This window comes from Ranitomeya variabilis, chromosome 8 (assembly GCF_051348905.1).
Source record: "Ranitomeya variabilis isolate aRanVar5 chromosome 8, aRanVar5.hap1, whole genome shotgun sequence".
NCBI lineage: Eukaryota > Metazoa > Chordata > Amphibia > Anura > Dendrobatidae > Ranitomeya > Ranitomeya variabilis.
Genome location: NC_135239.1, coordinates 217,932,315 through 217,958,488, shown reverse-complemented (window position 1 = coordinate 217,958,488; position 26,174 = coordinate 217,932,315). Strand labels below are relative to the sequence as shown.

Here is a 26,174-nt window from a genome sequence, read left to right as displayed (position 1 = left end):
TGCTGACGATCGCTCCCCGATCTTTCTCGTTTCCTGGCAGTTATCGGGAGCTGGTCCTGGATTGCCGTGTGGAGGAGAAGCGACGGCGCAGGTCCGAGCCCAGGAGCTTCAATGTCCTGCAGGCGGCGCATGTTGTGGTGGTGGGGAAGGACTTTGCGACTGAGCTGAACCTGGACCTCGGGGACCTCGTGCTTTTTGCTGCATTTGCGCAGAGCGAGCCAAACAGTGAGAAACCCGTGAAGATGTCAGCGGTGTGCGCTTTCCCCCTGAAGTTAATAGACCAGTCAATCATGGAGGGGATGAAGAAGTGCTGCAGCGTCGGTGACACGGAGAGACCGTCCCGGGGCCTCCGCTACTACCAGGACGACCAGTACTGCCCCCAGAATGTGAGGACGGCGGGAGGGGGCAGTAATGGGGCTCTGACAACCTCTGAGTGGCGGATATGTTGGGTGTCGCTGTTCTTACATCTTTGGGTTTTGTTTTGGTTCAGGCCTCGGACACGGACCTCAGTTGTTGGGGGGTCCCGACACTGGTGACTCCGCCCATGACACGCGTGGATCTGTTTAATGGACGTATGAGTGGGATCCTGCTGACCGCCTTGTATGTCACCACCCATGACCACCTCACCGTCGGGCACCTGGGCACCGGGGACGGCCGTGTGCTGCAGGTGTGGGCACTGCCATCAGTCCGGAGTGTCATCATGACGTTTGCCTGCCGCTCATGTCTCCCCTCTCCCTTCACAGGTCGTCCTGCAGCGGAACAGCAACCCGCTGCTCCTGTCCAACTTCTCCCTGAGCAGCGCTCATCCTGTGGAACGTGACGTCGTCCGCGTCGGCGACCATCTTTTCTTCACCACGGGGAACCAGGTGGGTGGAAATGACCCCAGGACCAAGAGTCTCATTGGGGGAGTCTCACTGTCTGTCTCCGCAGGTCACCAAGGTCAATGTCTCGGGGCCCGGCTGTCGCCACCTCCGCCGCTGCGGCCGCTGCCTGCGCTCCCCGCGCTTCATGGGCTGCGGATGGTGTAACAGTGGCTGCTCTACAATGGAGGATTGTCCAGAAGGATGGACCCAGGACACCTGCCCCCCAATAATCACTGACGTAAGAAGCGGGGCATTGAGGGTGGGCCGACAACCTCTATCAATTGGTATATCATGTGACCGCGTCCTCAGCCCCCCGCGCTGATCATGTGACCACGTCCTCAGCCTCCCACGCTGATAATGTGACCGCGTCCTCAGCCCCCTGCTCTGATCATGTGACCGCGTCCTCAGCCCCCGCGCTGATCATGTGACCGCGTCCTCAGCCCCCCCGCGCTGATCATGTGACCACGTCCTCAGCCCCCCATGTTAATCAAGAGACCGCGTCCTCAGCCCCCCATGTTAATCAAGAGACCGCGTCCTCAGCCCCCCACGCAGATCATGTGACCGCGTCCTCAGCCCCCCCCCCCGCGCTGATCATGTGACCGCGTCCTCAGCCCCCCCGCGCTGATCATGTGACCGCGTCCTCAGCCCCCCACGCAGATCATGTGACCGCGTCCTCAGCCCCCCCGCGCTGATCATGTGACCGCGTCCTCAGCCCCCGCGCTGATCATGTGACCGCGTCCTCAGCCCCCCCGCGCTGATCATGTGACCGCGTCCTCAGCCCCCCACGCTGATCATGTGACCGTGTCCTCAGACCCCCTGCGCTGATCATGCGACCACGTCCTCAGCCCCCACCCGCTGATCATGTGACTGCGTCCTCAGCCCCCCCACGCTGATAATGTGACCGCGTCCTTAGCCCCCCGTGCTGACCGTGTGACCGTATCTTCAGCCCCCCCGCGCTGATCATGTGACCGCGTCCTGAGCTTCCCCCGCGCTGATCATGTGACCGTGTCCTCAGCCCCCCCACGCTGATCATGTGACCGAGTCCTGAGCTTCCCCCGCGCTGATCATGTGACCGCGTCCTGAGCTTCTCCGCGCTGATCATGTGACCGTGTCCTCAGCTCCCCGCGCTGATCATGTGACCGCGTCCTGAGCTTCCCCCGCGCTGATCATGTGACCGTGTCCTCAGCCCCCCGCGCTGATCATGTGACCGTGTCCTCAGCCCCCCGCGCTGATCATGTGACCGCGTCCTGAGCTTCCCCTGACCTCACCTCAGCTCCTCATGGTCTTTTTTCCTGGCAGTTTTATCCGAGGGTCGCTCCTCTGCATGGTCAGACGATCGTCACTATCTGTGGCAGAGACTTCCAGTCCAGTGATGTGTACGGGGCGCTGCCCAATGCACCGATCACGGCACAGACGCATCGAGTGTTCGTGGGGCAGCGGCCGTGCTCCGTGGATGCGCAACAGAGCAGCAGCAGAAGGTGAGGCCGGGCGCCTCTGCTCCGTGTGGAGGCCGCACTCTGTGGCTCTTGGGGTCTCACTACGCTTCTTTTCTGTGCAGCCTGGTGTGCACATTAGAGCCCGCAGGGCCCCTGGATGCCGCCTCTCCCGCTGACATCACCATTACCATAAATGAGAGTCTCAGGGCCGTCTCGTACTACGTGTACGGCAGCGCCACCATCAGCGGCTTCATCTACGTGGTGAGGACATTACCCAGGGAGTCTATGGGCACGGGGGTTTGTGGGCATGGGGGAGGGGTCTGTTGGCACAGGGGGGTCTATGGGCACGGGGGGTTGTGGGCACGGGGGGTTGTGGGCACGGGGGAGGGGTGTGGGCACGGGAGGGTCTGCGGGCACGGGAGGGTCTGCGGGCCCCATGTCGGATCACAGCTTTTTATGACGATATTTCTTTAGGAGCCACGGCTGATGTCGGTGTCTCCGTCATTCGGACCTCTCGTTGGAGGAACTCGTGTCACTCTGAAGGGTCAGAACCTGATGGCGGGAGACAAGCGGCGTGTGAATGTCGGAGACCAGAACTGCCCCACCTACAACCAGTGAGTGACTGCAGTTCCAGAGGTCTCGGCCCCATCTGTGGAGATGATGGAGTCCGTCGAGAAGTCGTCTTCTTCTTCGGGCACCTTGGATTTTTATGCACTTTAAATAAATTAGATGTTTTATCCCGATGCTGAACGCCATCATGTGAAGACGGTCCTGAGACCAATGGAAGCGCTAACAAGGGGGGAACAGTTTCCAGTTTCAGACAATTTTTCATTTTTGACAATTTTTAATTTTTTCTTACAATTTCACCTTCTCTATCTGCCCTCCAGGTCTTGTCCAGACGGCGACATCTGCTGCATCTCTCCATCGCTCTCCTCCCTGGGGCTCAAGAACATCACCTTATGGTTGGATGAAGCTGAGATCCCTCACCCCCAACCCTTCACCTACAAGCCGAATCCCGAAGTCAGTAGCATCCAACCCAACTGCAGCCTGGCACGGTGAGACATGAAATATGCTTACTCCAGAGCTGCACTCACTATTCTGCTGGTGCAGTCACTGTGTACATACATTACATTACTGGTCCTGAGTTACATCCTGTATTATACCCCAGAGCTGCACTCACTATTCTGCTGGTGCAGTCACTGTGTACATACATTACATTACTGGTCCTGAGTTACATCCTGTATTATACCCCAGAGCTGCACTCACTATTCTGCTGGTGCAATCACTGTGTACATACATTACATTACTGATCCTGAGTTACATCCTGTATTATACCCCAGAGCTGCACTCACTGTTCTGCTGGTGCAGTCACTGTGTACATACATTACATTACTGATCCTGAGTTACATCCTGTATTATACTCCAGAGCTGCACTCACTATTCTGCTGGTGCAGTCACTGTGTACATACATTACATTACTGATCTGGAGCTACCTCCTGTATTATCCTCCAGAGCTGCACTCACTATTCTGCTGGTGCAGTCACTGTGTACATACATTACATTACTGATCCTGGGTTACATCCTGTATTATACCCCAGAGCTGCACTCACTATTCTGCTGGTGCAGTCACTGTGCACATACATTACATTACTGATCCTGAGTTACCTCCTGTATTACACCCCAGAGCTGCACTCACTATTCTGCTGGTGCAGTCACTGTGTACATACATTACATTACTGATCCTGAGTTACCTCCTGTATTATACTCCAGAGCTGCACTCACTATTCTGCTGGTGCAGTCACTGTGTACATACATTACATTACTGATCTGGAGCTACCTCCTGTATTATCCTCCAGAGCTGCACTCACTATTCTGCTGGTGCAGTCACTGTGCACATACATTACATTACTGATCCTGAGTTACATCCTTTATTATACCCCAGAGCTGTGCTCACTATTCTGCTGGTGCAGTCACTGTGTACATACATTACATTACTGATCCTGAGTTACATCCTGTATTATACCCCAGAGCTGCACTCACTATTCTGCTGGTGCAGTCACTGTGTACATACATTACATTACTGATCCTGAGTTACCTCCTGTATTATACTCTAGAGCTGCACTCACTATTCTGCTGGTGCAGTCACTGTGTACATACATTACATTACTGATCCTGTACTGATCCTGTATTATACCCCAGAGCTGCACTCACTATTCTGCTGGTGCAGTCACTGTGTACATACATTTCATTACTGATCCTGAGTTACATCCTGTATTATACCCCAGAGCTGCACTCACTATTCTGCTGGTGCAGTCACTGTGTACATACATTACATTACTGATCCTGAGTTACATCCTGTATTATACTCCAGAGCTGCACTCACTATTCTGCTGGTGCAGTCACTGTGTACATACATTACATTACTGATCCTGTACTGATCCTGTATTATACCCCAGAGCTGCACTCACTATTCTGCTGGTGCAGTCACTGTGTACATACATTTCATTACTGATCCTGAGTTACATCCTGTATTATACCCCAGAGCTGCACTCACTATTCTGCTGGTGCAGTCACTGTGTACATACATTACATTACTGATCCTGAGTTACATCCTGTATTATACTCCAGAGCTGCACTCACTATTCTGCTGGTGCAGTCACTGTGTACATACATTACATTACTGATCCTGAGTTACATTCTGTATTATACCCCAGAGCTGCACTCACTATTCTGCTGGTGCAGTCACTGTGTACATACATTACATTACTGATCCTGAGTTACATTCTGTATTATACCCCAGAGCTGCACTCACTATTCTGCTGGTGCAGTCACTGTGTACATACATTACATTACTGATCCTGAGTTACATCCTGTATTATACTCCAGAGCTGCACTCACTATTCTGCTGGTGCAGTCACTGTGTACATACATTACTGATCCTGAGTTACCTCCTGTAGATCTTTTATTATAAAAATGAAAAACATAACAACAATAATAGCAGAAAACATAACAAAAATATTAGCCAGAAAATAATCAGTATACTGAACACTGGTCCAGCCGCTCATTCTCTCCTCTCACACATATTATACAGTATATACAGAATAACTACTTTGACCTTCAGGTCCGGTCACCAAAATAATAATAACAAATAAAATAAACAATGGAAAACAAAGACTATATACATGAACTTTTTTTTTTTTTTTTTTTTTTTAGTTTTAAATAAAATAACTACAAATTAAACAAATATATACAATACTACAAGCTATCCTCCATTCCCAACCCCCCGCACTGACCTGAGAGCTGGTCCTGCGTCTCATGCCTCAGTCCATGTCCAACGTCCATAGGCCAGATCAGGCAGTGCCAGTTTTTCCCCCAAACAACCCAGTGTCCCATAGTCCCACAAGATAATCCCACCTCCCCCCTTTTCCCACCACCCAACCTAACACCTACACCCAAATCTATATCCCCATATACAATATATACAATATATACAGCAGCACACACCACAATAATTACAAAACACGAAGCCCAAGTTCGGCGCCTGCAGCCCTACATCACTGTATAATGATCAAACAAAACAAAAATCTACAGTGTCAGCAGCAGCCCACCACCAGGAAAGGAGATGACCAGACTAGGGCACACTAAAAGAAAAGCCCCTCCAGAGGAGCGCGGCCCTCCGTGCGCCCAGTCGCCCATACTCCAGAGAGCGCACCTTCACCAGGTCACCGAGTATGGTCCTAAACACATCGTCCACTGGGAGGAATTTTCGTTGCGTCGATACTAAGCACCGTGCGTTCCACATGTGATACCTAACCACTGCGCTAACTAGAAATAAGGTGCAGCGGTCCCGACCACCCAGGTCTCCGAATGCTCCATAGGCCCATTCCGCATAGGAGAGACCGGCCAGCCGAGACCAGCCAATGAAGGCGCCCACCCTGTTGTACACCTCTGTGTTGAAGGGACAATGAAGCAGGAAGTGGTCCATGCTTTCCAGCAAGGTACCACAATGCTCCCGAGGACAATTCCTGTCCTCAGAGCTCCTACACTTCAGATTGTCCCTCACACACAGTTTCCCATGGAAGCAGCGCCAAGCCAAGTCCCAAAACTTCGAGGGGATCCTGATAGAATTCAAAAGATGCAAACCCACCCCAAGATCCCGACTTGGGCAGTCCCTGAGCGCCAGAGGCCTCTGGAAATGGGTCAACAGAACCCTACTGTCAAGTAGTTTCCTTGGCAGAGTCCAGATCTCCCACATTCCCAGACCCCACCGACGAATTACCTTCAGAACCAAGGTAGCGTAAGCCGGAAGATGTCCATGCGGTGTGCGAAGATCCTTCACTTGCCCTCCTGTCTCCCATTCCTGGAAGAAAGGCTGAAACCATCCCCTACAGGAGAATACCCACGGAGGAGCCCTCTCTTTCCAGAGGTTTGCGATATTGATCTTAATGAAGGTATCCACAAGGAATACCACAGGGTTGACCATACCCAACCCTCCTAGTCTCCTCGTACGGTAAGTAACCTCCCTCTTGACCAGGTTCAGTCTATTCCCCATAACAGTTGGAAGAACAAACTGTAGACCCGAGTCCAGAGAGATTCCGGCAAGATGCACACACTGCCCAGATAAATCAGTAAAGGGAGCAGGTAAGTTTTGCTCAGGTTTACCCTTTCCCTTAGGGTCAAAGACCAACCCTTCCATTGGTTCACCTTCTGAGTGGCGATCTCTAGCCTGCTGTCCCAATTTTGTTTGGGGTAATCCCCCTGGCCAAATTCGATGCCAAGGACTTTTGCAGAGACTTTGGGTCCTGGAAGGGTGTCCGGGAGATCAAAACCAGGATCTCCTCCTCCCAGCCAGAGACTCTCACACTTATCCCGGTTGATCTTGGACCCGGATGCCTCCGAGTAGCGATCTACCTCTGACATCAGCCACCCTGCCTCCTCGTGAGAGGAAGCAAACACAGTGACATCATCGGCATACGCCACCACCCTCAGAGTGGCTTCCGGTGCTGCCTGATCCATCCCGATCCCGGCCAACGGTCCACGCTCCACCCTCCTAAGAAGAGGGTCAATCGCAAACACGTACAGCAGCGGGCTCAAGGGACAACCCTGGCGAACACCGGACCCAACCTCAAAAGAGCTACCAATCCAACCATTCACAAGCGGGAAACTCTCTGCCCCACTGTACAAGGTCTTAAGCCAATCAACAAACCCCCCCGGCAGGCCATATCTCAGAAGGACGGACCAGAGGTACTCGTGATTAACCCGATCAAACGCTTTTGCCTGGTCCAGTGACAGCATGTACCCCTTCCAGTGACCAGCCCTACCCTGCTCCACTGCCTCTCGGACACAGAGCACAGCACTAAATGTGCTGCGGCCTGGAACAGAGCAATGCTGGGCCCCCGAAAGGAGTCGGGGTGCAAATTTCACCAGCCGATTAAACAGCACCTTTGCTAGAACCTTCCTGTCTGCATTGAGAAGCGCTATGGGACGCCAATTCTCAATGCAAGACGGGTCCTTACCCTTTGACAAGATGATCAGAGCAGACCTCCTCATTGACTTCGGCAGAGTGCCCGAGGAAAGACACTCATTGAATACCTCAGTCAAGAGGGGAACCAAAACGTCCTTAAAGGTCTTATAGAATTCAGATGTTAAGCCATCTGGACCAGGCGATTTTTTGGGAGCAAGCCCTTCAATCGCCAACTGAACTTCCTCTTCCCTGATCATTTCTGTCATAACGTCAAGAGAGGGGTCTACCCCTGGTTCGGGGACAGCTTCTGCCAGGAAAGCCAACATCTCATCCCAATCAAGATCCCTCTTCCCCAAGAGGTGCGAGTAGAAGGATCTGACAACCTCCAGGATCCCTGATCTGGATCGCCTCAGGGACCCCGTAGTGTCGACCAGTCCTGTAACCACTTTACTATTCACTGACATCTTGCAGTTTCTGTAAGGGTCGGGCGAGCGGTACTTCCCGTAATCCCTCTCAAAAACCAAAGATGCGTGTCTATCGTACTGACACCTCATAAGCAAAGATTTCACTCTGGAGATCTCCTCGCGGCTACCTCCAGTTGAGACAAGATGCTCGAGTTTCCTCCTCAGACCCTGATACAGGCGGTACCTGCTCAGACTCCTGAGGCTCGAGAGCTGGCGGAAGAATCTCGCCACCCTTTCCTTGAACATCTCCCACCACTCTGACCTACTACTACAAAGATCCAGTAAGGGTACCTGGCTCTGAAGAAAATCCTCAAAGGACTGTCTTATCTCCGCTTCTTCCAAGAGAGACGAATTGAGCCTCCAAAAGCCTCTTCCCATCCGGAGGGTCTCTGTAACATTCAGAGAAAACAAAATTAAACAGTGGTCGGAGAACTCCACCTCAACAACAGACACTGCTGAAGAGACAGCTTCCTCCTTTAAATAAAACCTATCTATTCTGGACCCACAGTTACCTCTATGATAGGTGAACCCCTCGTGGCCTGGGGTGTGCCGAATGTGGACATCCACCAGGCGAGCCTCACTAGCTATACTATTAAGGGCGACGCTATCATAAGTCAGCTTGTCTCTGGAACCTCCTCTATCTCGGGGCCTCGTGACAGCATTGAAGTCCCCTCCAAAGACAACCTGCCGACTTGTAAAAAGGTAGGGCTTGATCCTCATAAAGAGACACTTCCGGTCCCACTTAGATTGGGGACCATAGATGTTAATGAGCCGGAGCTCTTGTCCCTTCATGAGGACATCTAAGATCAGGCACCTCCCCATTTCTAACTCAATAACCCGTCGGCATTCCACCGGTGCGGTAAAAAGGACCGCCACTCCGCTATACGGCTCGGCCGCAAGAGACCAATAGGAGGGCCCGAGTCTCCACTCCCTCTTAGCTTTAAACACATCTGCCATGTTTGGCAGCCTGGTCTCTTGCAAAAAGAAAATGTCAGCTTCAACCCGGCTGAGAAAATCAAAGGCCGCAAATCTAGCTGTATTTGACTTTATGCTGGCGACATTAATGGACGCCAGCGTCAACGGAGTGGGTTCCGCCATCATTGGTGATTGAGTTAGATGGCTTTCTTTTTCCCACTCCCCTTATCCTCTGCCTCAGAGGAGGAATCCTTCCCCCTCTTTAATGACATGGAGGTATCCATTTCCACGCGTTTTTTATTTTTTTCGTCCTCGTCTCCGGACTCTGGGCCAGTCCCTCCCTCCAAGGATCTTACGTTCCCAGAAGGAGGAGACTCGGCGCCCCCTGTGAGCCCCGCCGAAGCCAGAACCTCACCCTCAGCTTCCTCCTCAGAGGAAGAGATGTTTTCAAGGGCTTGGAACCGGTTAGAAAGACCAACCAGAGGGGAGTCGGTTTTTCCTTCCTTAGGTACCTTGGTCAGAGTGAGAGAAGATTTTTTATCTCCCTTCTTTCTCTTCTTTTTGGTGCCGAGCTTACGCTTGTCCTCTAGCCACTGCCTATTATCCTCATCCATACTTTCATAATGGGAGGACTATGAGGCAGTGGCACTCTCCTCCCTGTGGATCCTCCTGACCTCCTCATCCAACTCATCATCCCTTGGGGCCTCAGCAGCAAGACTGGCATCCAGGACAGGGGCCGCCCCAGTAGCCCGAGGCTCGCCCAGCTCCCTATCCTGTCTGCGCTTGTCTAGACGCCTTAGCTGGGCAGGCGTCTTTTTATTGCTTTTCTTCCTTGGCCCCTCAGCTCCCTCACCCTTGCTAGTCCCTTCCCCAGCAGAATCAGCCTCACGGCTTTCTCCCACCGGGATCACGACTGCGTTAGCGAAGGAGCGAGGACAACGGCTGAATGGGTGACCTAACTCACCACACAGGTGGCACCTAATCTCCACACAAGATGCAGCAAGATGGCCTATATCCCCACACAATGCACACTTCTGCACAGTGCAGTTTGCGCTGAAGTGTGTGGGGTCGCCACACTTGTGACAGAGCTTCGGTTGCCCCTGGTAGAAGACCAGGATACGATCCCTACCCAGGAAGGCAGATGATGGTATGTGGGCAACCGTACCACCTGAACGCTTAAGTTTTACCATAAACGTCCAGGCCCCTGACCAGATACCAAACTCGTCACGGTTTTTCTTTGGCATCTCCACTACCTCTCCATACCGGCCAAGCCACGTCATGATGTCATAACAAGAAAGCGACTCGTTACATGTCATCACGGTCACTTTCTTGACTTGATTTTGGCGAGACACCGCCTGAACGGCAAAGTCTCGCCGGCCGGGCTCATTTTTTGCCAACTCATAGTTCGACCAGAAAAGTTCAAGCCCCTCCGGCCGAACAAAGCTGACATCAAACTCAGGTGTGGAATAGGGATGTATCAAGGCGTAGATGTCAATCGCCTTGAAGCCCATCCTCAGCAGGAGCTCCACAACCTTCGACCTTGGAGGACACGCATCACTGCCCCTCCACCGAAGACGGACCACATTCCTACGCACACTACCCGGCCCGGCTGTTGGGAGGGACCACACTGTATCCCCCCCTCTTTGCTCTCGGAAGGCCCCGAGGCCATGCCTCTCTATCCAGAAGGATAGATCAACCTCTCGACCCTCTACCATTAGTGATCTCTCTCCCCTCTTTAGAGCCTCCAGGAGACGCCGTTGCAACATGCCGTCCCCAGAGCCCAGAGACAAGGAGGACGCCCTATTTCCCCCGGAGGTGACAGCGGCATAACTCCTGACAGGTGCTGCCACCACCGGGGGGGCAACCGGACCAGTGACCACATCCACACCAACAGCATCACCATTACCCACCTCCATAACCTCCTCACCCTCTACCAAACCAGCAACCACACCACTAGACAAAGACTTTTCCTCATCCATACCCACCACCACATTCACTCCTGCTGGACCAGTGACAACAGGGGGTGACATTTTGGCCTCCGCATCATCAGGCACAAGGGGCTGAGTCTCCTCCACAGAACTGGAGGTGACCTCACCCCTGGTTTTATGTGTGCCCTCCGCATCATCAGTTAATATTTTCCGCTGCTTCATGGTTGCTACCAGGCGCCGCTGATCTTTCGCTGTTGTGAGGCACCGCTGTTCCTTAGCATCAGGATCTTGTTGACCAGCGGCGCCAACACAGAACAGGACTTTGGTGGGAGGACCGGAACGCCCAGCCCCGGTAACCCCCTCACACTGCCGCCGCTTCTCAACTAAGTGATCAGCGGCAACAGCATTCAGGGGCACCGAGGCCACCGGAGCTGCCCCCGACACCGGGCTGCTCCCCCCTCCCACTGGGGAGCGCGCCACAGTATCGTGGCCTGATTTTTCGCCCGCCGCCGGGCCGCCCTCACTGTCCAGCCTCTCGGCTGATGCACCTGCTGCTACGTCCCCGCTACTACAAGCAGAAACGGAGCTCTGCGCCTCACTACATTGCTTTGTAGTCTCCCCGCGCCTTTGCACCGGATCCACAGCAGAACCCGGGCTGGGCTGGGCAACGGAGCTTATACAGCGAGCTGACCCTGCAGCCGACTCAGGGGGTACAGGGAGGGGGGCATATACATAGCTTACCGCTTCCTGCAGCTTAGGTTTGATCTTCTTCACCTTTTTTTTCCGCGCCCCAGGTGCCTCCTCTGGCAAATCATCACCAAGATGGAAGTTCTGAAGGCACACTGGGGACTCCAGGAGCTTGATCTCGGCCATTAGTGCCCCTCCCTGGTCGATGTCACTGTCCTCCCCAGAGTCAGCAGAACTGCGACGAGATGTCATTGTCACCTGTCCAGCAGGGAGCTCGCTGCACGTGGCCTGTGAGTGACTAAGCAGGCTGCCAGGTGGGGCTTTCTGCTGGTCATCATCCTCCTCCTCATCATCATCATCCACCTGGCACTCAGGCTGCAGCCCCATCTGCCTTTGCTCTCTGTTATCAGCCATTTCTCTGAATCGATCTTCATTAATAAGTTTTTCCTTAAATGGTCCACTTTTTTCTCTGATGAAAGCTTTCCTGACTTCAAGCTCATTGATGTCATCCTTCAGTCTCCTTACCTCCGCCTGGAGCTGATTCTTCCTCGGTTTGGAGGAACCTGCAGCTTTGTTGCTTGTGCAGCGCAGCTCCTCTCGGAGCCTCGTGATGGTCTTGCTTGCGTCTTCATACTCACGGAGGTGGCTCATGACCCGGGAGGCATAGGTGGACACAGACTCCCGGGGGCTCTGCAGCGCCCAACCCTCCTCAGTGAGGTCGGCTTCACCTCCGTGAGCACTCAGCTTTCCTCCAGAAGGACCGCTGTTATGGTTCTCAATGGCAAGAGAACATAGCCCAGCATACATACGAACTAGCTCTTGGAAGGATGGAAACTTAAACTGACCATGAACTAAACCTGCCGCACAACTAACAGTAGCCGGGTAGCGTAGCCTGCGTTTTATCCCTAGACGCCCAGCGCCGGCCGGAGGACTAACTAATCCTGGCAGAGGAAAATATAGTCCTGGCTCACCTCTAGAGAAATTTCCCCAAAAGGCAGACAGAGGCCCCCACATATATTGGCGGTGATTTAAGATGAAAATGACAAACGTACTATGAAAATAGGTTTAGCAAAATCGAGGTCCGCTTACTAGATAGCAGGAAGACAGAAAGGGTACTTTCATGGTCAGCTGAAAACCCTATCAATACACCATCCTGAAATTACTTTAAGACTCTAGTATTAACTCATAACATCAGAGTGGCAATTTCAGATCACAAGAGCTTTCCAGACACAGAAACGAAACTGCAGCTGTGAACTGGAACAAAATGCAAAAAACAAACAAGGACAAGTCCGACTTAGCTGGAAGTTGTCTGGTAGCAGGAACATGCACAGAAAGGCTTCTGATTACAATGTTGACCGGCATGGAAGTGACAGAGGAGCAAGGTTAAATAGCGACTCCCACATCCTGATGGGAACAGGTGAACAGAGGGGATGATGCACACCAGTTCAATTCCACCAGTGGCCACCGGGGGAGCCCAAAATCCAATTTCACAACAGACCGCCATCTTGCACACTAGCAGGCTTCTCCTCCATGGAAGCCTTGCGGCTTCTCTGGGTCTCTGCAGACCTGGGGGGAGTAGGAGCCACATTGCTGCGACTCCTGGTGGAGCGTCTCACCCCCGAATCCTCTGATGTGCAGGCTGGTTGCTGGTTCCTTCTGCCCCCCGCCAGCCTGGTCCGGGAAGCAGAAGCCTGGGACTTGGCTCCTTCACTCATCCCAGGAAACCCACTCCCTCCCTGGGTAAGAGAGAGAGCAGGTCCCCGGGTGGAGAGGTGGTGGTTCTCAGGAGCTCAGGAGCACACTGCAGGTTCAGCAGCGACCGCACCCACAATCAGCACAGTGAGTAGCAGCTGAGCAGAGCTGCACCCACTATTCTGCTGGAGCAGTCACTGTGTACATACATTACATTACTGATCCTGAGTTACATCCTGTATTATACTCCAGAGCTGCACTCACTATTCTGCTGGTGCAGTCACTGTGTACATACATTACATTACTGATCCTGAGTTACATCCTGTATTATACCCCAGAGCTGCACTCACTATTCTGCTGGTGCAGTCACTGTGTACATACATTACATTACTGATCCTGAGTTACATCCTGTATTATTCTCCAGAGCTGCACTCACTATTCTGCTGGTGCAGTCACTGTGTACATACATTACATTACTGATCCTGAGTTACATCCTGTATTATACCCCAGAGCTGCACTCACTATTCTGCTGGTGCAGTCACTGTGTACATACATTACATTACTGATCCTGAATTACATCCTGTATTATACTCCAGAGCTGCACCCACTATTCTGCTGGAGCAGTCACTGTGTACATACATTACATTACTGATCCTGAGTTACATCCTGTATTATACTCCAGAGCTGCACTCACTATTCTGCTGGTGCAGTCACTGTGTACATACATTACATTACTGATCCTGAGTTACATCCTGTATTATACCCCAGAGCTGCACTCACTATTCTGCTGGTGCAGTCACTGTGTACATACATTACATTACTGATCCTGAGTTACATCCTGTATTATTCTCCAGAGCTGCACTCACTATTCTGCTGGTGCAGTCACTGTGTACATACATTACATTACTGATCCTGAGTTACATCCTGTATTATACTCCAGAGCTGCACTCACTATTCTGCTGGTGCAGTCACTGTGTACATACATTACATTACTGATCCTGAGTTACATCCGGTATTATACCCCAGAGCTGCACTCACTATTCTGCTGGTGCAGTCACTGTATATATACATTACATTACTGATCCTGAGTTACATCCTGTATTATACCCCAGAGCTGCACTCACTATTCTGCTGGTGCAGTCACTGTGTACATACATTACATTACTGATCCTGAGTTACATCCTGTATTATACCCCAGAGCTGCACTCACTATTCTGCTGGTGCAGTCACTGTGTACATACATTACATTACTGATCCTGAGTTACCTCCTATATTATACTCCAGAGCTGCACTCACTATTCTGCTGGTGCAGTCACTGTGTACATACATTACATTACTGATCCTGAGTTACATCCTGTATTATACTCTAGAGCTGCACTCACTATTCTGCTGGTGCAGTCACTGTGTACATACATTACATTACTGATCCGGAGTTACATCCTGTATTATACTCCAGAGCTGCACTCACTATTCTGCTGGTGCAGTCACTGTGTACATACATTACATTACTGATCCTGAGTTACCTCCTGTATTATAAACCAGAGCTGCACTCACTATTCTGCTGGTGCAGTCACTGTGTACATACATTACATTACTGATCCTGAGTTACATCCTGTATTATACCCCAGAGCTGCACTCACTATTCTGCTGGTGCAGTCACTGTGTACATACATTACATTACTGATCCTGAGTTACCTCCTATATTATACTCCAGAGCTGCACTCACTATTCTGCTGGTGCAGTCACTGTGTACATACATTACATTACTGATCCTGAGTTACATCCTGTATTATACTCCAGAGCTGTACTCACTATTCTGCTGGTGCAGTCACTGTGTACATACATTACATTACTGATCCTGAGTTACATCCTGTATTATACCCCAGAGCTGCACTCACTATTCTGCTGGTGCAGTCACTGTGTACATACATTACATTACTGATCCTGAGTTACATCCTGTATTATACTCCAGAGCTGTGCTCACTATTCTGCTGGTGCAGTCACTGTGTACATACATTACATTACTGATCCTGAGTTACATCCTGTATTATACCCCAGAGCTGCACTCTCTATTCTGCTGGTGCAGTCACTGTGTACATACATTACATTACTGATCCTGAGTTACATCCTGTATTATACTCCAGAGCTGCACTCACTATTCTGCTGGTGCAGTCACTGTGTACATACATTACATTACTGATCCTGAGTTACATCCTTTATTATACCCCAGAGCTGTGCTCACTATTCTGCTGGTGCAGTCACTGTGCACATACATTACATTACTGATCCTGAGTTACCTCCTGTATTACACCCCAGAGCTGCACTCACTATTCTGCTGGTGCAGTCACTGTGTACATACATTACATTACTGATCCTGAGTTACCTCCTGTATTATACTCCAGAGCTGCACTCACTATTCTGCTGGTGCAGTCACTGTGTACATACATTACATTACTGATCTGGAGCTACCTCCTGTATTATCCTCCAGAGCTGCACTCACTATTCTGCTGGTGCAGTCACTGTGCACATACATTACATTACTGATCCTGAGTTACATCCTTTATTATACCCCAGAGCTGTGCTCACTATTCTGCTGGTGCAGTCACTGTGTACATACATTACATTACTGATCCTGTACTGATCCTGTATTATACCCCAGAGCTGCACTCACTATTCTGCTGGTGCAGTCACTGTGTACATACATTTCATTACTGATCCTGAGTTACATCCTGTATTATACCCCAGAGCTGCACTCACTATTCTGCTGGTGCAGTCACTGTGTACATACATTACATTACTGATCCTGAGTTACATCCTGTATTATACTCCAGAGCTGCACTCACTATTCTGCTGGTGCAGTCACTGTGTACATACATTACATTACTGATCCTGTACTGATCCTGTATTATACCCCAGAGCTGCACTCACTATTCTGCTGGTGCAGTCACTGTGTACATACATTTCATTACTGATCCTGAGTTACATCCTGTATTATACCCCAGAGCTGCACTCACTATTCTGCTGGTGCAGTCACTGTGTACATACATTACATTACTGATCCTGAGTTACATCCTGTATTATACTCCAGAGCTGCACTCACTATTCTGCTGGTGCAGTCACTGTGTACATACATTACATTACTGATCCTGAGTTACCTCCTGTATTATACTCCAGAGCTGCACTCACTATTCTGCTGGTGCAGTCACTGTGTACATACATTACATTACTGATCCTGAGTTACATTCTGTATTATACCCCAGAGCTGCACTCACTATTCTGCTGGTGCAGTCACTGTGTACATACATTACATTACTGATCCTGAGTTACATTCTGTATTATACCCCAGAGCTGCACTCACTATTCTGCTGGTGCAGTCACTGTGTACATACATTACATTACTGATCCTGAGTTACATCCTGTATTATACTCCAGAGCTGCACTCACTATTCTGCTGGTGCAGTCACTGTGTACATACATTACTGATCCTGAGTTACCTCCTGTAGATCTTTTATTATAAAAATGAAAAACATAACAACAATAATAGCAGAAAACATAACAAAAATATTAGCCAGAAAATAATCAGTATACTGAACACTGGTCCAGCCGCTCATTCTCTCCTCCCACACATATTATACAGTATATACAGAATAACTACTTTGACCTTCTGGTCCGGTCACCAAAATAATAATAACAAATAAAATAAACAATGGAAAACAAAGACTATATACATGAACTTTTTTTTTTTTTTTTTTTTTTTTTTTTTTTTTTAGTTTTAAATAAAATAACTACAAATTAAACAAATATATACAATACTACAAGCTATCCTCCATTCCCAACCCCCCGCACTGACCCGAGAGCTGGTCCTGCGTCTCATGCCTCAGTCCATGTCCAACGTCCATAGGCCAGATCAGGCAGTGCCAGTTTTCCCCCAAACAACCCAGTGTCCCATAGTCCCACAAGATAAGCCCACCTCCCCCCTTTTCCCACCACCCAACCTAAGACCTACACCCAAATCTATATCCCCATATACAATATATACAATATATACAGCAGCACACACCACAATAATTACAAAACACGAAGCCCAAGTTCGGCGCCTGCAGCCCTACATCACTGTATAATGATCAAACAAAACAAAAATCTACAGTGTCAGCAGCAGCCCACCACCAGGAAAGGAGATGACCAGACTAGGGCACACTAAAAGAAAAGCCCCTCCAGAGGAGCGCGGCCCTCCGTGCGCCCAGTCGCCCATACTCCAGAGAGCGCACCTTCACCAGGTCACCGAGTATGGTCCTAAACACATCGTCCACTGGGAGGAATTTTCGTTGCGTCGATACTAAGCACCGTGCGTTCCACATGTGATACCTAACCACTGCGCTAACTAGAAATAAGGTGCAGCGGTCCCGACCACCCAGGTCTCCGAATGCTCCATAGGCCCATTCCGCATAGGAGAGACCGGCCAGCCGAGACCAGCCAATGAAGGCGCCCACCCTGTTGTACACCTCTGTGTTGAAGGGACAATGAAGCAGGAAGTGGTCCATGCTTTCCAGCAAGGTACCACAATGCTCCCGAGGACAATTCCTGTCCTCAGAGCTCCTACACTTCAGATTGTCCCTCACACACAGTTTCCCATGGAAGCAGCGCCAAGCCAAGTCCCAAAACTTCGAGGGGATCCTGATAGAATTCAAAAGATGCAAACCCACCCCAAGATCCCGACTTGGGCAGTCCCTGAGCGCCAGAGGCCTCTGGAAATGGGTCAACAGAACCCTACTGTCAAGTAGTTTCCTTGGCAGAGTCCAGATCTCCCACATTCCCAGACCCCACCGACGAATTACCTTCAGAACCAAGGTAGCGTAAGCCGGAAGATGTCCATGCGGTGTGCGAAGATCCTTCACTTGCCCTCCTGTCTCCCATTCCTGGAAGAAAGGCTGAAACCATCCCCTACAGGAGAATACCCACGGAGGAGCCCTCTCTTTCCAGAGGTTTGCGATATTGATCTTAATGAAGGTATCCACAAGGAATACCACAGGGTTGACCATACCCAACCCTCCTAGTCTCCTCGTACGGTAAGTAACCTCCCTCTTGACCAGGTTCAGTCTATTCCCCATAACAGTTGGAAGAACAAACTGTAGACCCAAGTCCAGAGAGATTCCGGCAAGATTCACACACTGCCCAGATAAATCAGTAAAGGGAGCAGGTAAGTTTTGCTCAGGTTTACCCTTTCCCTTAGGGTCAAAGACCAACCCTTCCATTGGTTCACCTTCTGAGTGGCGATCTCTAGCCTGCTGTCCCAATTTTGTTTGGGGTAATCCCCCTGGCCAAATTCGATGCCAAGGACTTTTGCAGAGACTTTGGGTCCTGGAAGGGTGTCCGGGAGATCAAAACCAGGATCTCCTCCTCCCAGCCAGAGACTCTCACACTTATCCCGGTTGATCTTGGACCCGGATGCCTCCGAGTAGCGATCTACCTCTGACATCAGCCACCCTGCCTCCTCGTGAGAGGAAGCAAACACAGTGACATCATCGGCATACGCCACCACCCTCAGAGTGGCTTCCGGTGCTGCCTGATCCATCCCGATCCCGGCCAACGGTCCACGCTCCACCCTCCTAAGAAGAGGGTCAATCGCAAACACGTACAGCAGCGGGCTCAAGGGACAACCCTGGCGAACACCGGACCCAACCTCAAAAGAGCTACCAATCCAACCATTCACAAGCGGGAAACTCTCTGCCCCACTGTACAAGGTCTTAAGCCAATCAACAAACCCCCCCGGCAGGCCATATCTCAGAAGGACGGACCAGAGGTACTCGTGATTAACCCGATCAAACGCTTTTGCCTGGTCCAGTGACAGCATGTACCCCTTCCAGTGACCAGCCCTACCCTGCTCCACTGCCTCTCGGACACAGAGCACAGCACTAAATGTGCTGCGGCCTGGAACAGAGCAATGCTGGGCCCCCGAAAGGAGTCGGGGTGCAAATTTCACCAGCCGATTAAACAGCACCTTTGCTAGAACCTTCCTGTCTGCATTGAGAAGCGCTATGGGACGCCAATTCTCAATGCAAGACGGGTCCTTACCCTTTGACAAGATGATCAGAGCAGACCTCCTCATTGACTTCGGCAGAGTGCCCGAGGAAAGACACTCATTGAATACCTCAGTCAAGAGGGGAACCAAAACGTCCTTAAAGGTCTTATAGAATTCAGATGTTAAGCCATCTGGACCAGGCGATTTTTTGGGAGCAAGCCCTTCAATCGCCAACTGAACTTCCTCTTCCCTGATCATTTCTGTCATAACGTCAAGAGAGGGGTCTACCCCTGGTTCGGGGACAGCTTCTGCCAGGAAAGCCAACATCTCATCCCAATCAAGATCCCTCTTCCCCAAGAGGTGCGAGTAGAAGGATCTGACAACCTCCAGGATCCCTGATCTGGATCGCCTCAGGGACCCCGTAGTGTCGACCAGTCCTGTAACCACTTTACTATTCACTGACATCTTGCAGTTTCTGTAAGGGTCGGGCGAGCGGTACTTCCCGTAATCCCTCTCAAAAACCAAAGATGCGTGTCTATCGTACTGACACCTCATAAGCAAAGATTTCACTCTGGAGATCTCCTCGCGGCTACCTCCAGTTGAGACAAGATGCTCGAGTTTCCTCCTCAGACCCTGATACAGGCGGTACCTGCTCAGACTCCTGAGGCTCGAGAGCTGGCGGAAGAATCTCGCCACCCTTTCCTTGAACATCTCCCACCACTCTGACCTACTACTACAAAGATCCAGTAAGGGTACCTGGCTCTGAAGAAAATCCTCAAAGGACTGTCTTATCTCCGCTTCTTCCAAGAGAGACGAATTGAGCCTCCAAAAGCCTCTTCCCATCCGGAGGGTCTCTGTAACATTCAGAGAAAACAAAATTAAACAGTGGTCGGAGAACTCCACCTCAACAACAGACACTGCTGAAGAGACAGCTTCCTCCTTTAAATAAAACCTATCTATTCTGGACCCACAGTTACCTCTATGATAGGTGAACCCCTCGTGGCCTGGGGTGTGCCGAATGTGGACATCCACCAGGCGAGCCTCACTAGCTATACTATTAAGGGCGACGCTATCATAAGTCAGCTTGTCTCTGGAACCTCCTCTATCTCGGGGCCTCGTGACAGCATTGAAGTCCCCTCCAAAGACAACCTGCCGACTTGTAAAAAGGTAGGGCTTGATCCTCATAAAGAGACACTTCCGGTCCCACTTAGATTGGGGACCATAGATGTTAATGAGCCGGAGCTCTTGTCCCTTCATGAGGACATCTAAGATCAGGCACCTCCCCATTTCTAACTCAATAACCCGTCGGCATTCCACCGGTGCGGTAAAAAGGACCGCCACTCCGCTATACGGCTCGGCCGCAAGAGACCAATAGGAGGGCCCGAGTCTCCACTCCCTCTTAGCTTTAAACACATCTGCCATGTTTGGCAGCCTGGTCTCTTGCAAAAAGAAAATGTCAGCTTCAACCCGGCTGAGAAAATCAAAGGCCGCAAATCTAGCTGTATTTGACTTTATGCTGGCGACATTAATGGACGCCAGCGTCAACGGAGTGGGTTCCGCCATCATTGGTGATTGAGTTAGATGGCTTTCTTTTTCCCACTCCCCTTATCCTCTGCCTCAGAGGAGGAATCCTTCCCCCTCTTTAATGACATGGAGGTATCCATTTCCACGCGTTTTTTTTTTTTTTCGTCCTCGTCTCCGGACTCTGGGCCAGTCCCTCCCTCCAAGGATCTTACGTTCCCTGAAGGAGGAGACTCGGCGCCCCCTGTGAGCCCCGCCGAAGCCAGAACCTCACCCTCAGCTTCCTCCTCAGAGGAAGAGATGTTTTCAAGGGCTTGGAACCGGTTAGAAAGACCAACCAGAGGGGAGTCGGTTTTTCCTTCCTTAGGTACCTTGGTCAGAGTGAGAGAAGATTTTTTATCTCCCTTCTTTCTCTTCTTTTTGGTGCCGAGCTTACGCTTGTCCTCTAGCCACTGCCTATTATCCTCATCCATACTTTCATAATGGGAGGACTATGAGGCAGTGGCACTCTCCTCCCTGTGGATCCTCCTGACCTCCTCATCCAACTCATCATCCCTTGGGGCCTCAGCAGCAAGACTGGCATCCAGGACAGGGGCCGCCCCAGTAGCCCGAGGCTCGCCCAGCTCCCTATCCTGTCTGCGCTTGTCTAGACGCCTTAGCTGGGCAGGCGTCTTTTTATTGCTTTTCTTCCTTGGCCCCTCAGCTCCCTCACCCTTGCTAGTCCCTTCCCCAGCAGAATCAGCCTCACGGCTTTCTCCCACCGGGGTCACGACTGCGTTAGCGAAGGAGCGAGGACAACGGCTGAATGGGTGACCTAACTCACCACACAGGTGGCACCTAATCTCCACACAAGATGCAGCAAGATGGCCGACATCCCCACACAATGCACACTTCTGCACAGTGCAGTTTGCGCTGAAGTGTGTGGGGTCGCCGCACTTGTGACAGAGCTTCGGTTGCCCCTGGTAGAAGACCAGGATACGATCCCTACCCAGGAAGCCAGATGATGGTATGTGGGCAACCGTACCACCTGAACGCTTAAGTTTTACCATAAACGTCCAGGCCCCTGACCAGATACCAAACTCGTCACGGTTTTTCCTTGGCATCTCCACTACCTCTCCATACCGGCCAAGCCACGTCATGATGTCATAACAAGAAAGCGACTCGTTACACGTCATCATGGTCACTTTCTTGACTTGATTTTGGCGAGACACCGCCTGAACGGCAAAGTCTCACCAGCCGGGCTCATTTTTTGCCAACTCATAGTTCGACCAGAAAAGTTCAAGCCCCTCCGGCCGAACAAAGCTGACATCAAACTCAGGTGTGGAATAGGGATGTATCAAGGCGTAGATGTCAATCGCCTTGAAGCCCATCCTCAGCAGGAGCTCCACAACCTTCGACCTTGGAGGACACGCATCACTGCCCCTCCACCGAAGACGGACCACATTCCTACGCACACTACCCGGCCCGGCTGTTGGGAGGGACCACACTGTATCCCCCCCTCTTTGCTCTCGGAAGGCCCCGAGGCCATGCCTCTCTATCCAGAAGGATAGATCAACCTCTCGACCCTCTACCATTAGTGATCTCTCTCCCCTCTTTAGAGCCTCCAGGAGACGCCGTTGCAACATGCCGTCCCCAGAGCCCAGAGACGAGGAGGACGCCCTATTTCCCCCGGAGGTGACAGCGGCATAACTCCTGACAGGTGCTGCCACCACCGGGGGGGCAACCGGACCAGTGACCACATCCACACCAACAGCATCACCATTACCCACCTCCATAACCTCCTCACCCTCTACCAAACCAGCAACCACACCACTAGACAAAGACTTTTCCTCATCCATACCCACCACCACATTCACTTCTCAACTAAGTGATCAGCGGCAACAGCATTCAGGGGCACCGAGGCTACCGGAGCTGCCCCTTGACACCGGGCTGCTCCCCCCTCCCACTGGGGAGCGCACCACAGTATCGTGGCCTGATTTTTCGCCCGCCGCCGGGCCGCCCTCACTGTCCAGCCTCTCGGCTGATGCACCTGCTGCTACGTCCCTGCTACTACAAGCAGAAACGGAGCTCTGCGCCTCACTACATTGCTTTGTAATCTCCCCGCGCCTTTGCACCGGATCCACAGCAGAACCCGGGCTGGGCTGGGCAACGGGGCTTATACAGCGAGCTGACCCTGCAGCCGACTCAGGGGGTACAGGGAGGGGGGCATATACATAGCTTACCGCTTCCTGCAGCTTAGGTTTGATCTTCTTTACCTTTTTTTTCCGGCCCCCAGGTGCCTCCTCTGGCAAATCATCACCAAGATGGAAGTTCTGAAGGCACACTGGGGACTCCAGGAGCTTGATCTCTGCCATTAGTGCCCCTCCCTGGTCGATGTCACTGTCCTCCCCAGAGCCAGCAGAACTGCGACGAGATGTCATTGTCGCCTGTCCAGCAGGGAGCTCGCTGCACGTGGCCTGTGAGTGACTAAGCAGGCTGCCAGGTGGGGTTTTCTGCTGGTCATCCTCCTTCTTATCATCATCATCATCATCCACCTGGCTCCCAGGCTGCAGCCCTATCTGCCTTTGCTCTCTGTTATCAGCCATTTCTCTAAATCGGTCTTCATTTTGCAATTTTTCTTTAAATGGTCCACTTTTTTCTTGGATAAAGGCTTTTCTTACCTCCAGGTCATTAATTTCAAGCTTCAGCCTCTTTACCTCAGCCTGGAATTGCGTCTTCCTGGGTCTGGAGGCGCCTGCAGCTTTTGCGCTTGTGCAGCGCAGCTCCTCCCGGAGCCTTCTCAATCTCTTGCTTGCTTCTTCATACTCACGAAGGTGGCTCATGACCCGGGAGGCATAGGTGGACACAGACTCCCGGGGTCTCTGCAGCGCCCAACCCTCCTCAGTGAGGTCGGCCTCACCTCCGTGAGCACTCAGCTTTCCTCCGGAAGGGCCGTCATCCTGTACGCTAGCAAGCTTCTCCTCCATGGAAGCCTTGCGGCTTCTCTGGGTCTCTGCAGACCTGGGGGGAGTAGGAGCCACATTGCTGCGACTCCTGGTGGAGCGTCTCACCCCCGAATCCTCTGATGTGCAGGCTGGTTGCTGGTTCCTTCTGCCCCCCGCCAGCCTGGTCCGGGAAGCCGAAGCCTGGGACTTGGCTCCTTCACTCATCCCAGGAAACCCACTCACTCCCTGGGTAAGAGAGAGAGCAGGTCCCCGGGTGGAGAGGTGGTGGTTCTCAGGAGCTCAGGAGCACACTGCAGGTTCAGCAGCGACCGCACCCACAATTAGGACAATGAGCAGCAGCTGAGCAGAGCTGCACCCACTATCCTGCTGGAGCAGTCACTGTGTACATACATTACATTACTGATCCTGAGTTAGCTCCTGTATTATACCCCAGAGCTGCACTCACTATTCTGCTGGTGCAGTCACTGTGTACATACATTACATTACTGATCCTGAGTTACCTCCTGTATTATACCCCAGAGCTGCACTCACTATTCTGCTGGTGCAGTCACTGTGTACATACATTACATTACTGATCCTGAGTTACCTCCTGTATTATACCCCAGAGCTGCACTCACTATTCTGCTGGTGCAGTCACTGTGTACATACATTACATTACTGATCCTGAGTTACATCCTGTATTATACTCCAGAGCTGCACTCACTATTCTGCTGGTGCAGTCACTGTGTACATACATTACATTACTGATCCTGAGTTACATCCTGTATTATACCCCAGAGCTGCACTCACTATTCTGCTGGTGCAGTCACTGTGTACATACATTACATTACTGATCCTGAGTTACATCCTGTATTATACCCCAGAGCTGCACTCACTATTCTGCTGGTGCAGTCACTGTGTACATACATTACATTACTGATCCTGAGTTACATCCTGTATTATACCCCAGAGCTGCACTCACTATTCTGCTGGTGCAGTCACTGTGTACATACATTACATTACTGATCCCGAGTTACCTCCTGTATTATGCTCCAGAGCTGCACTCACTATTCTGCTGGTGCAGTCACTGTGTACATACATTACATTACTAATCCTGAGTTACCTCCTGTATTATACTCCAGAGCTGCACTCACTATTCTGCTGGTGCAGTCACTGTGTACATACATTACATTACTGATCCTGAGTTACATCCTGTATTATACTCCAGAGCTGCACTCACTATTCTGCTGGTGCAGTCACTGTGTACATACATACATTACTGATCCTGAGTTACATCCTCTATTATACCCCAGAGCTGCACTCACTATTCTGCTGGTGCAGTCACTGTGTACATACATTACATTACTGATCCTGGGTTACATCCTGTATTATACCCCAGAGCTGCACTCACTATTCTGCTGGTGCAGTCACTGTGTACATACATTACATTACTGATCCTGAGTTACATCCTGTATTATACCCCAGAGCTGCACTCACTATTCTGCTGGTGCAGTCACTGTGTACATACATTACATTACTGATCCTGAGTTACATCCTGTATTATACTCCAGAGCTGCACTCACTATTCTGCTGGTGCAGTCACTGTGTACATACATTACATTACTGATCCTGAGTTACCTCCTGTATTATACTCCAGAGCTGCACTCACTATTCTGCTGGTGCAGTCACTGTGTACATACATTACATTACTGATCCTGAGTTACATCCTGTATTATACCCCAGAGCTGCGCTCACTATTCTGCTGGTGCAGTCACTGTGTACATACATTACATTACTGATCCTGAGTTACATCCTGTATTATACCCCAGAGCTGCACTCACTATTCTGCTGGTGCAGTCACTGTGTACATACATTACATTACTGATCCTGAGTTACATCCTGTATTATACTCCAGAGCTGCACTCACTATTCTGCTGATGCAGTCACTGTGTACATACATTACATTACTGATCCTGAGTTACATCCTGTATTATACTCCAGAGCTGCACTCACTATTCTGCTGGTGCAGTCACTGTGTACATACATTACATTACTGATCCTGAGTTACCTCCTGTATTATACCCCAGAGCTGCACTCACTATTCCGCTGGTGCAGTCACTGTGTACATACATTACATTACTGATCCTGAGTTACATCCTGTATTATACTCCAGAGCTGCACTCACTATTCTGCTGATGCAGTCACTGTGTACATACATTACATTACTGATCCTGAGTTACATCCTGTATTATACCCCAGAG

At 50.9% G+C, this 26,174-nt stretch overlaps 2 protein-coding genes across 6 annotated transcripts in view; both read left to right on the top strand.

Annotated features, from left to right (window-relative positions):
- The window catches only part of MST1R (macrophage stimulating 1 receptor), a 78,683-nt gene that overhangs the window by 26,167 nt on the left and 26,342 nt on the right, over positions 1–26,174 (top strand). For all 5 annotated transcript variants that reach the window (XM_077277162.1, XM_077277163.1, XM_077277164.1 and 2 more), the window contains exons 3-10: positions 41–386; positions 491–667; positions 744–866; positions 931–1,101; positions 2,163–2,341; positions 2,422–2,560; positions 2,774–2,913; positions 3,187–3,354. In XM_077277162.1, the coding sequence (XP_077133277.1) occupies positions 41–386; positions 491–667; positions 744–866; positions 931–1,101; positions 2,163–2,341; positions 2,422–2,560; positions 2,774–2,913; positions 3,187–3,354 (1,443 nt within the window). The remainder of the gene's footprint in view (positions 1–40; positions 387–490; positions 668–743; positions 867–930; positions 1,102–2,162; positions 2,342–2,421; positions 2,561–2,773; positions 2,914–3,186; positions 3,355–26,174) is intronic.
- MON1A (MON1 vesicular trafficking associated A) overlaps positions 1–26,174 on the top strand; it is a 112,532-nt gene that overhangs the window by 74,651 nt on the left and 11,707 nt on the right. The window lies entirely within an intron of this gene.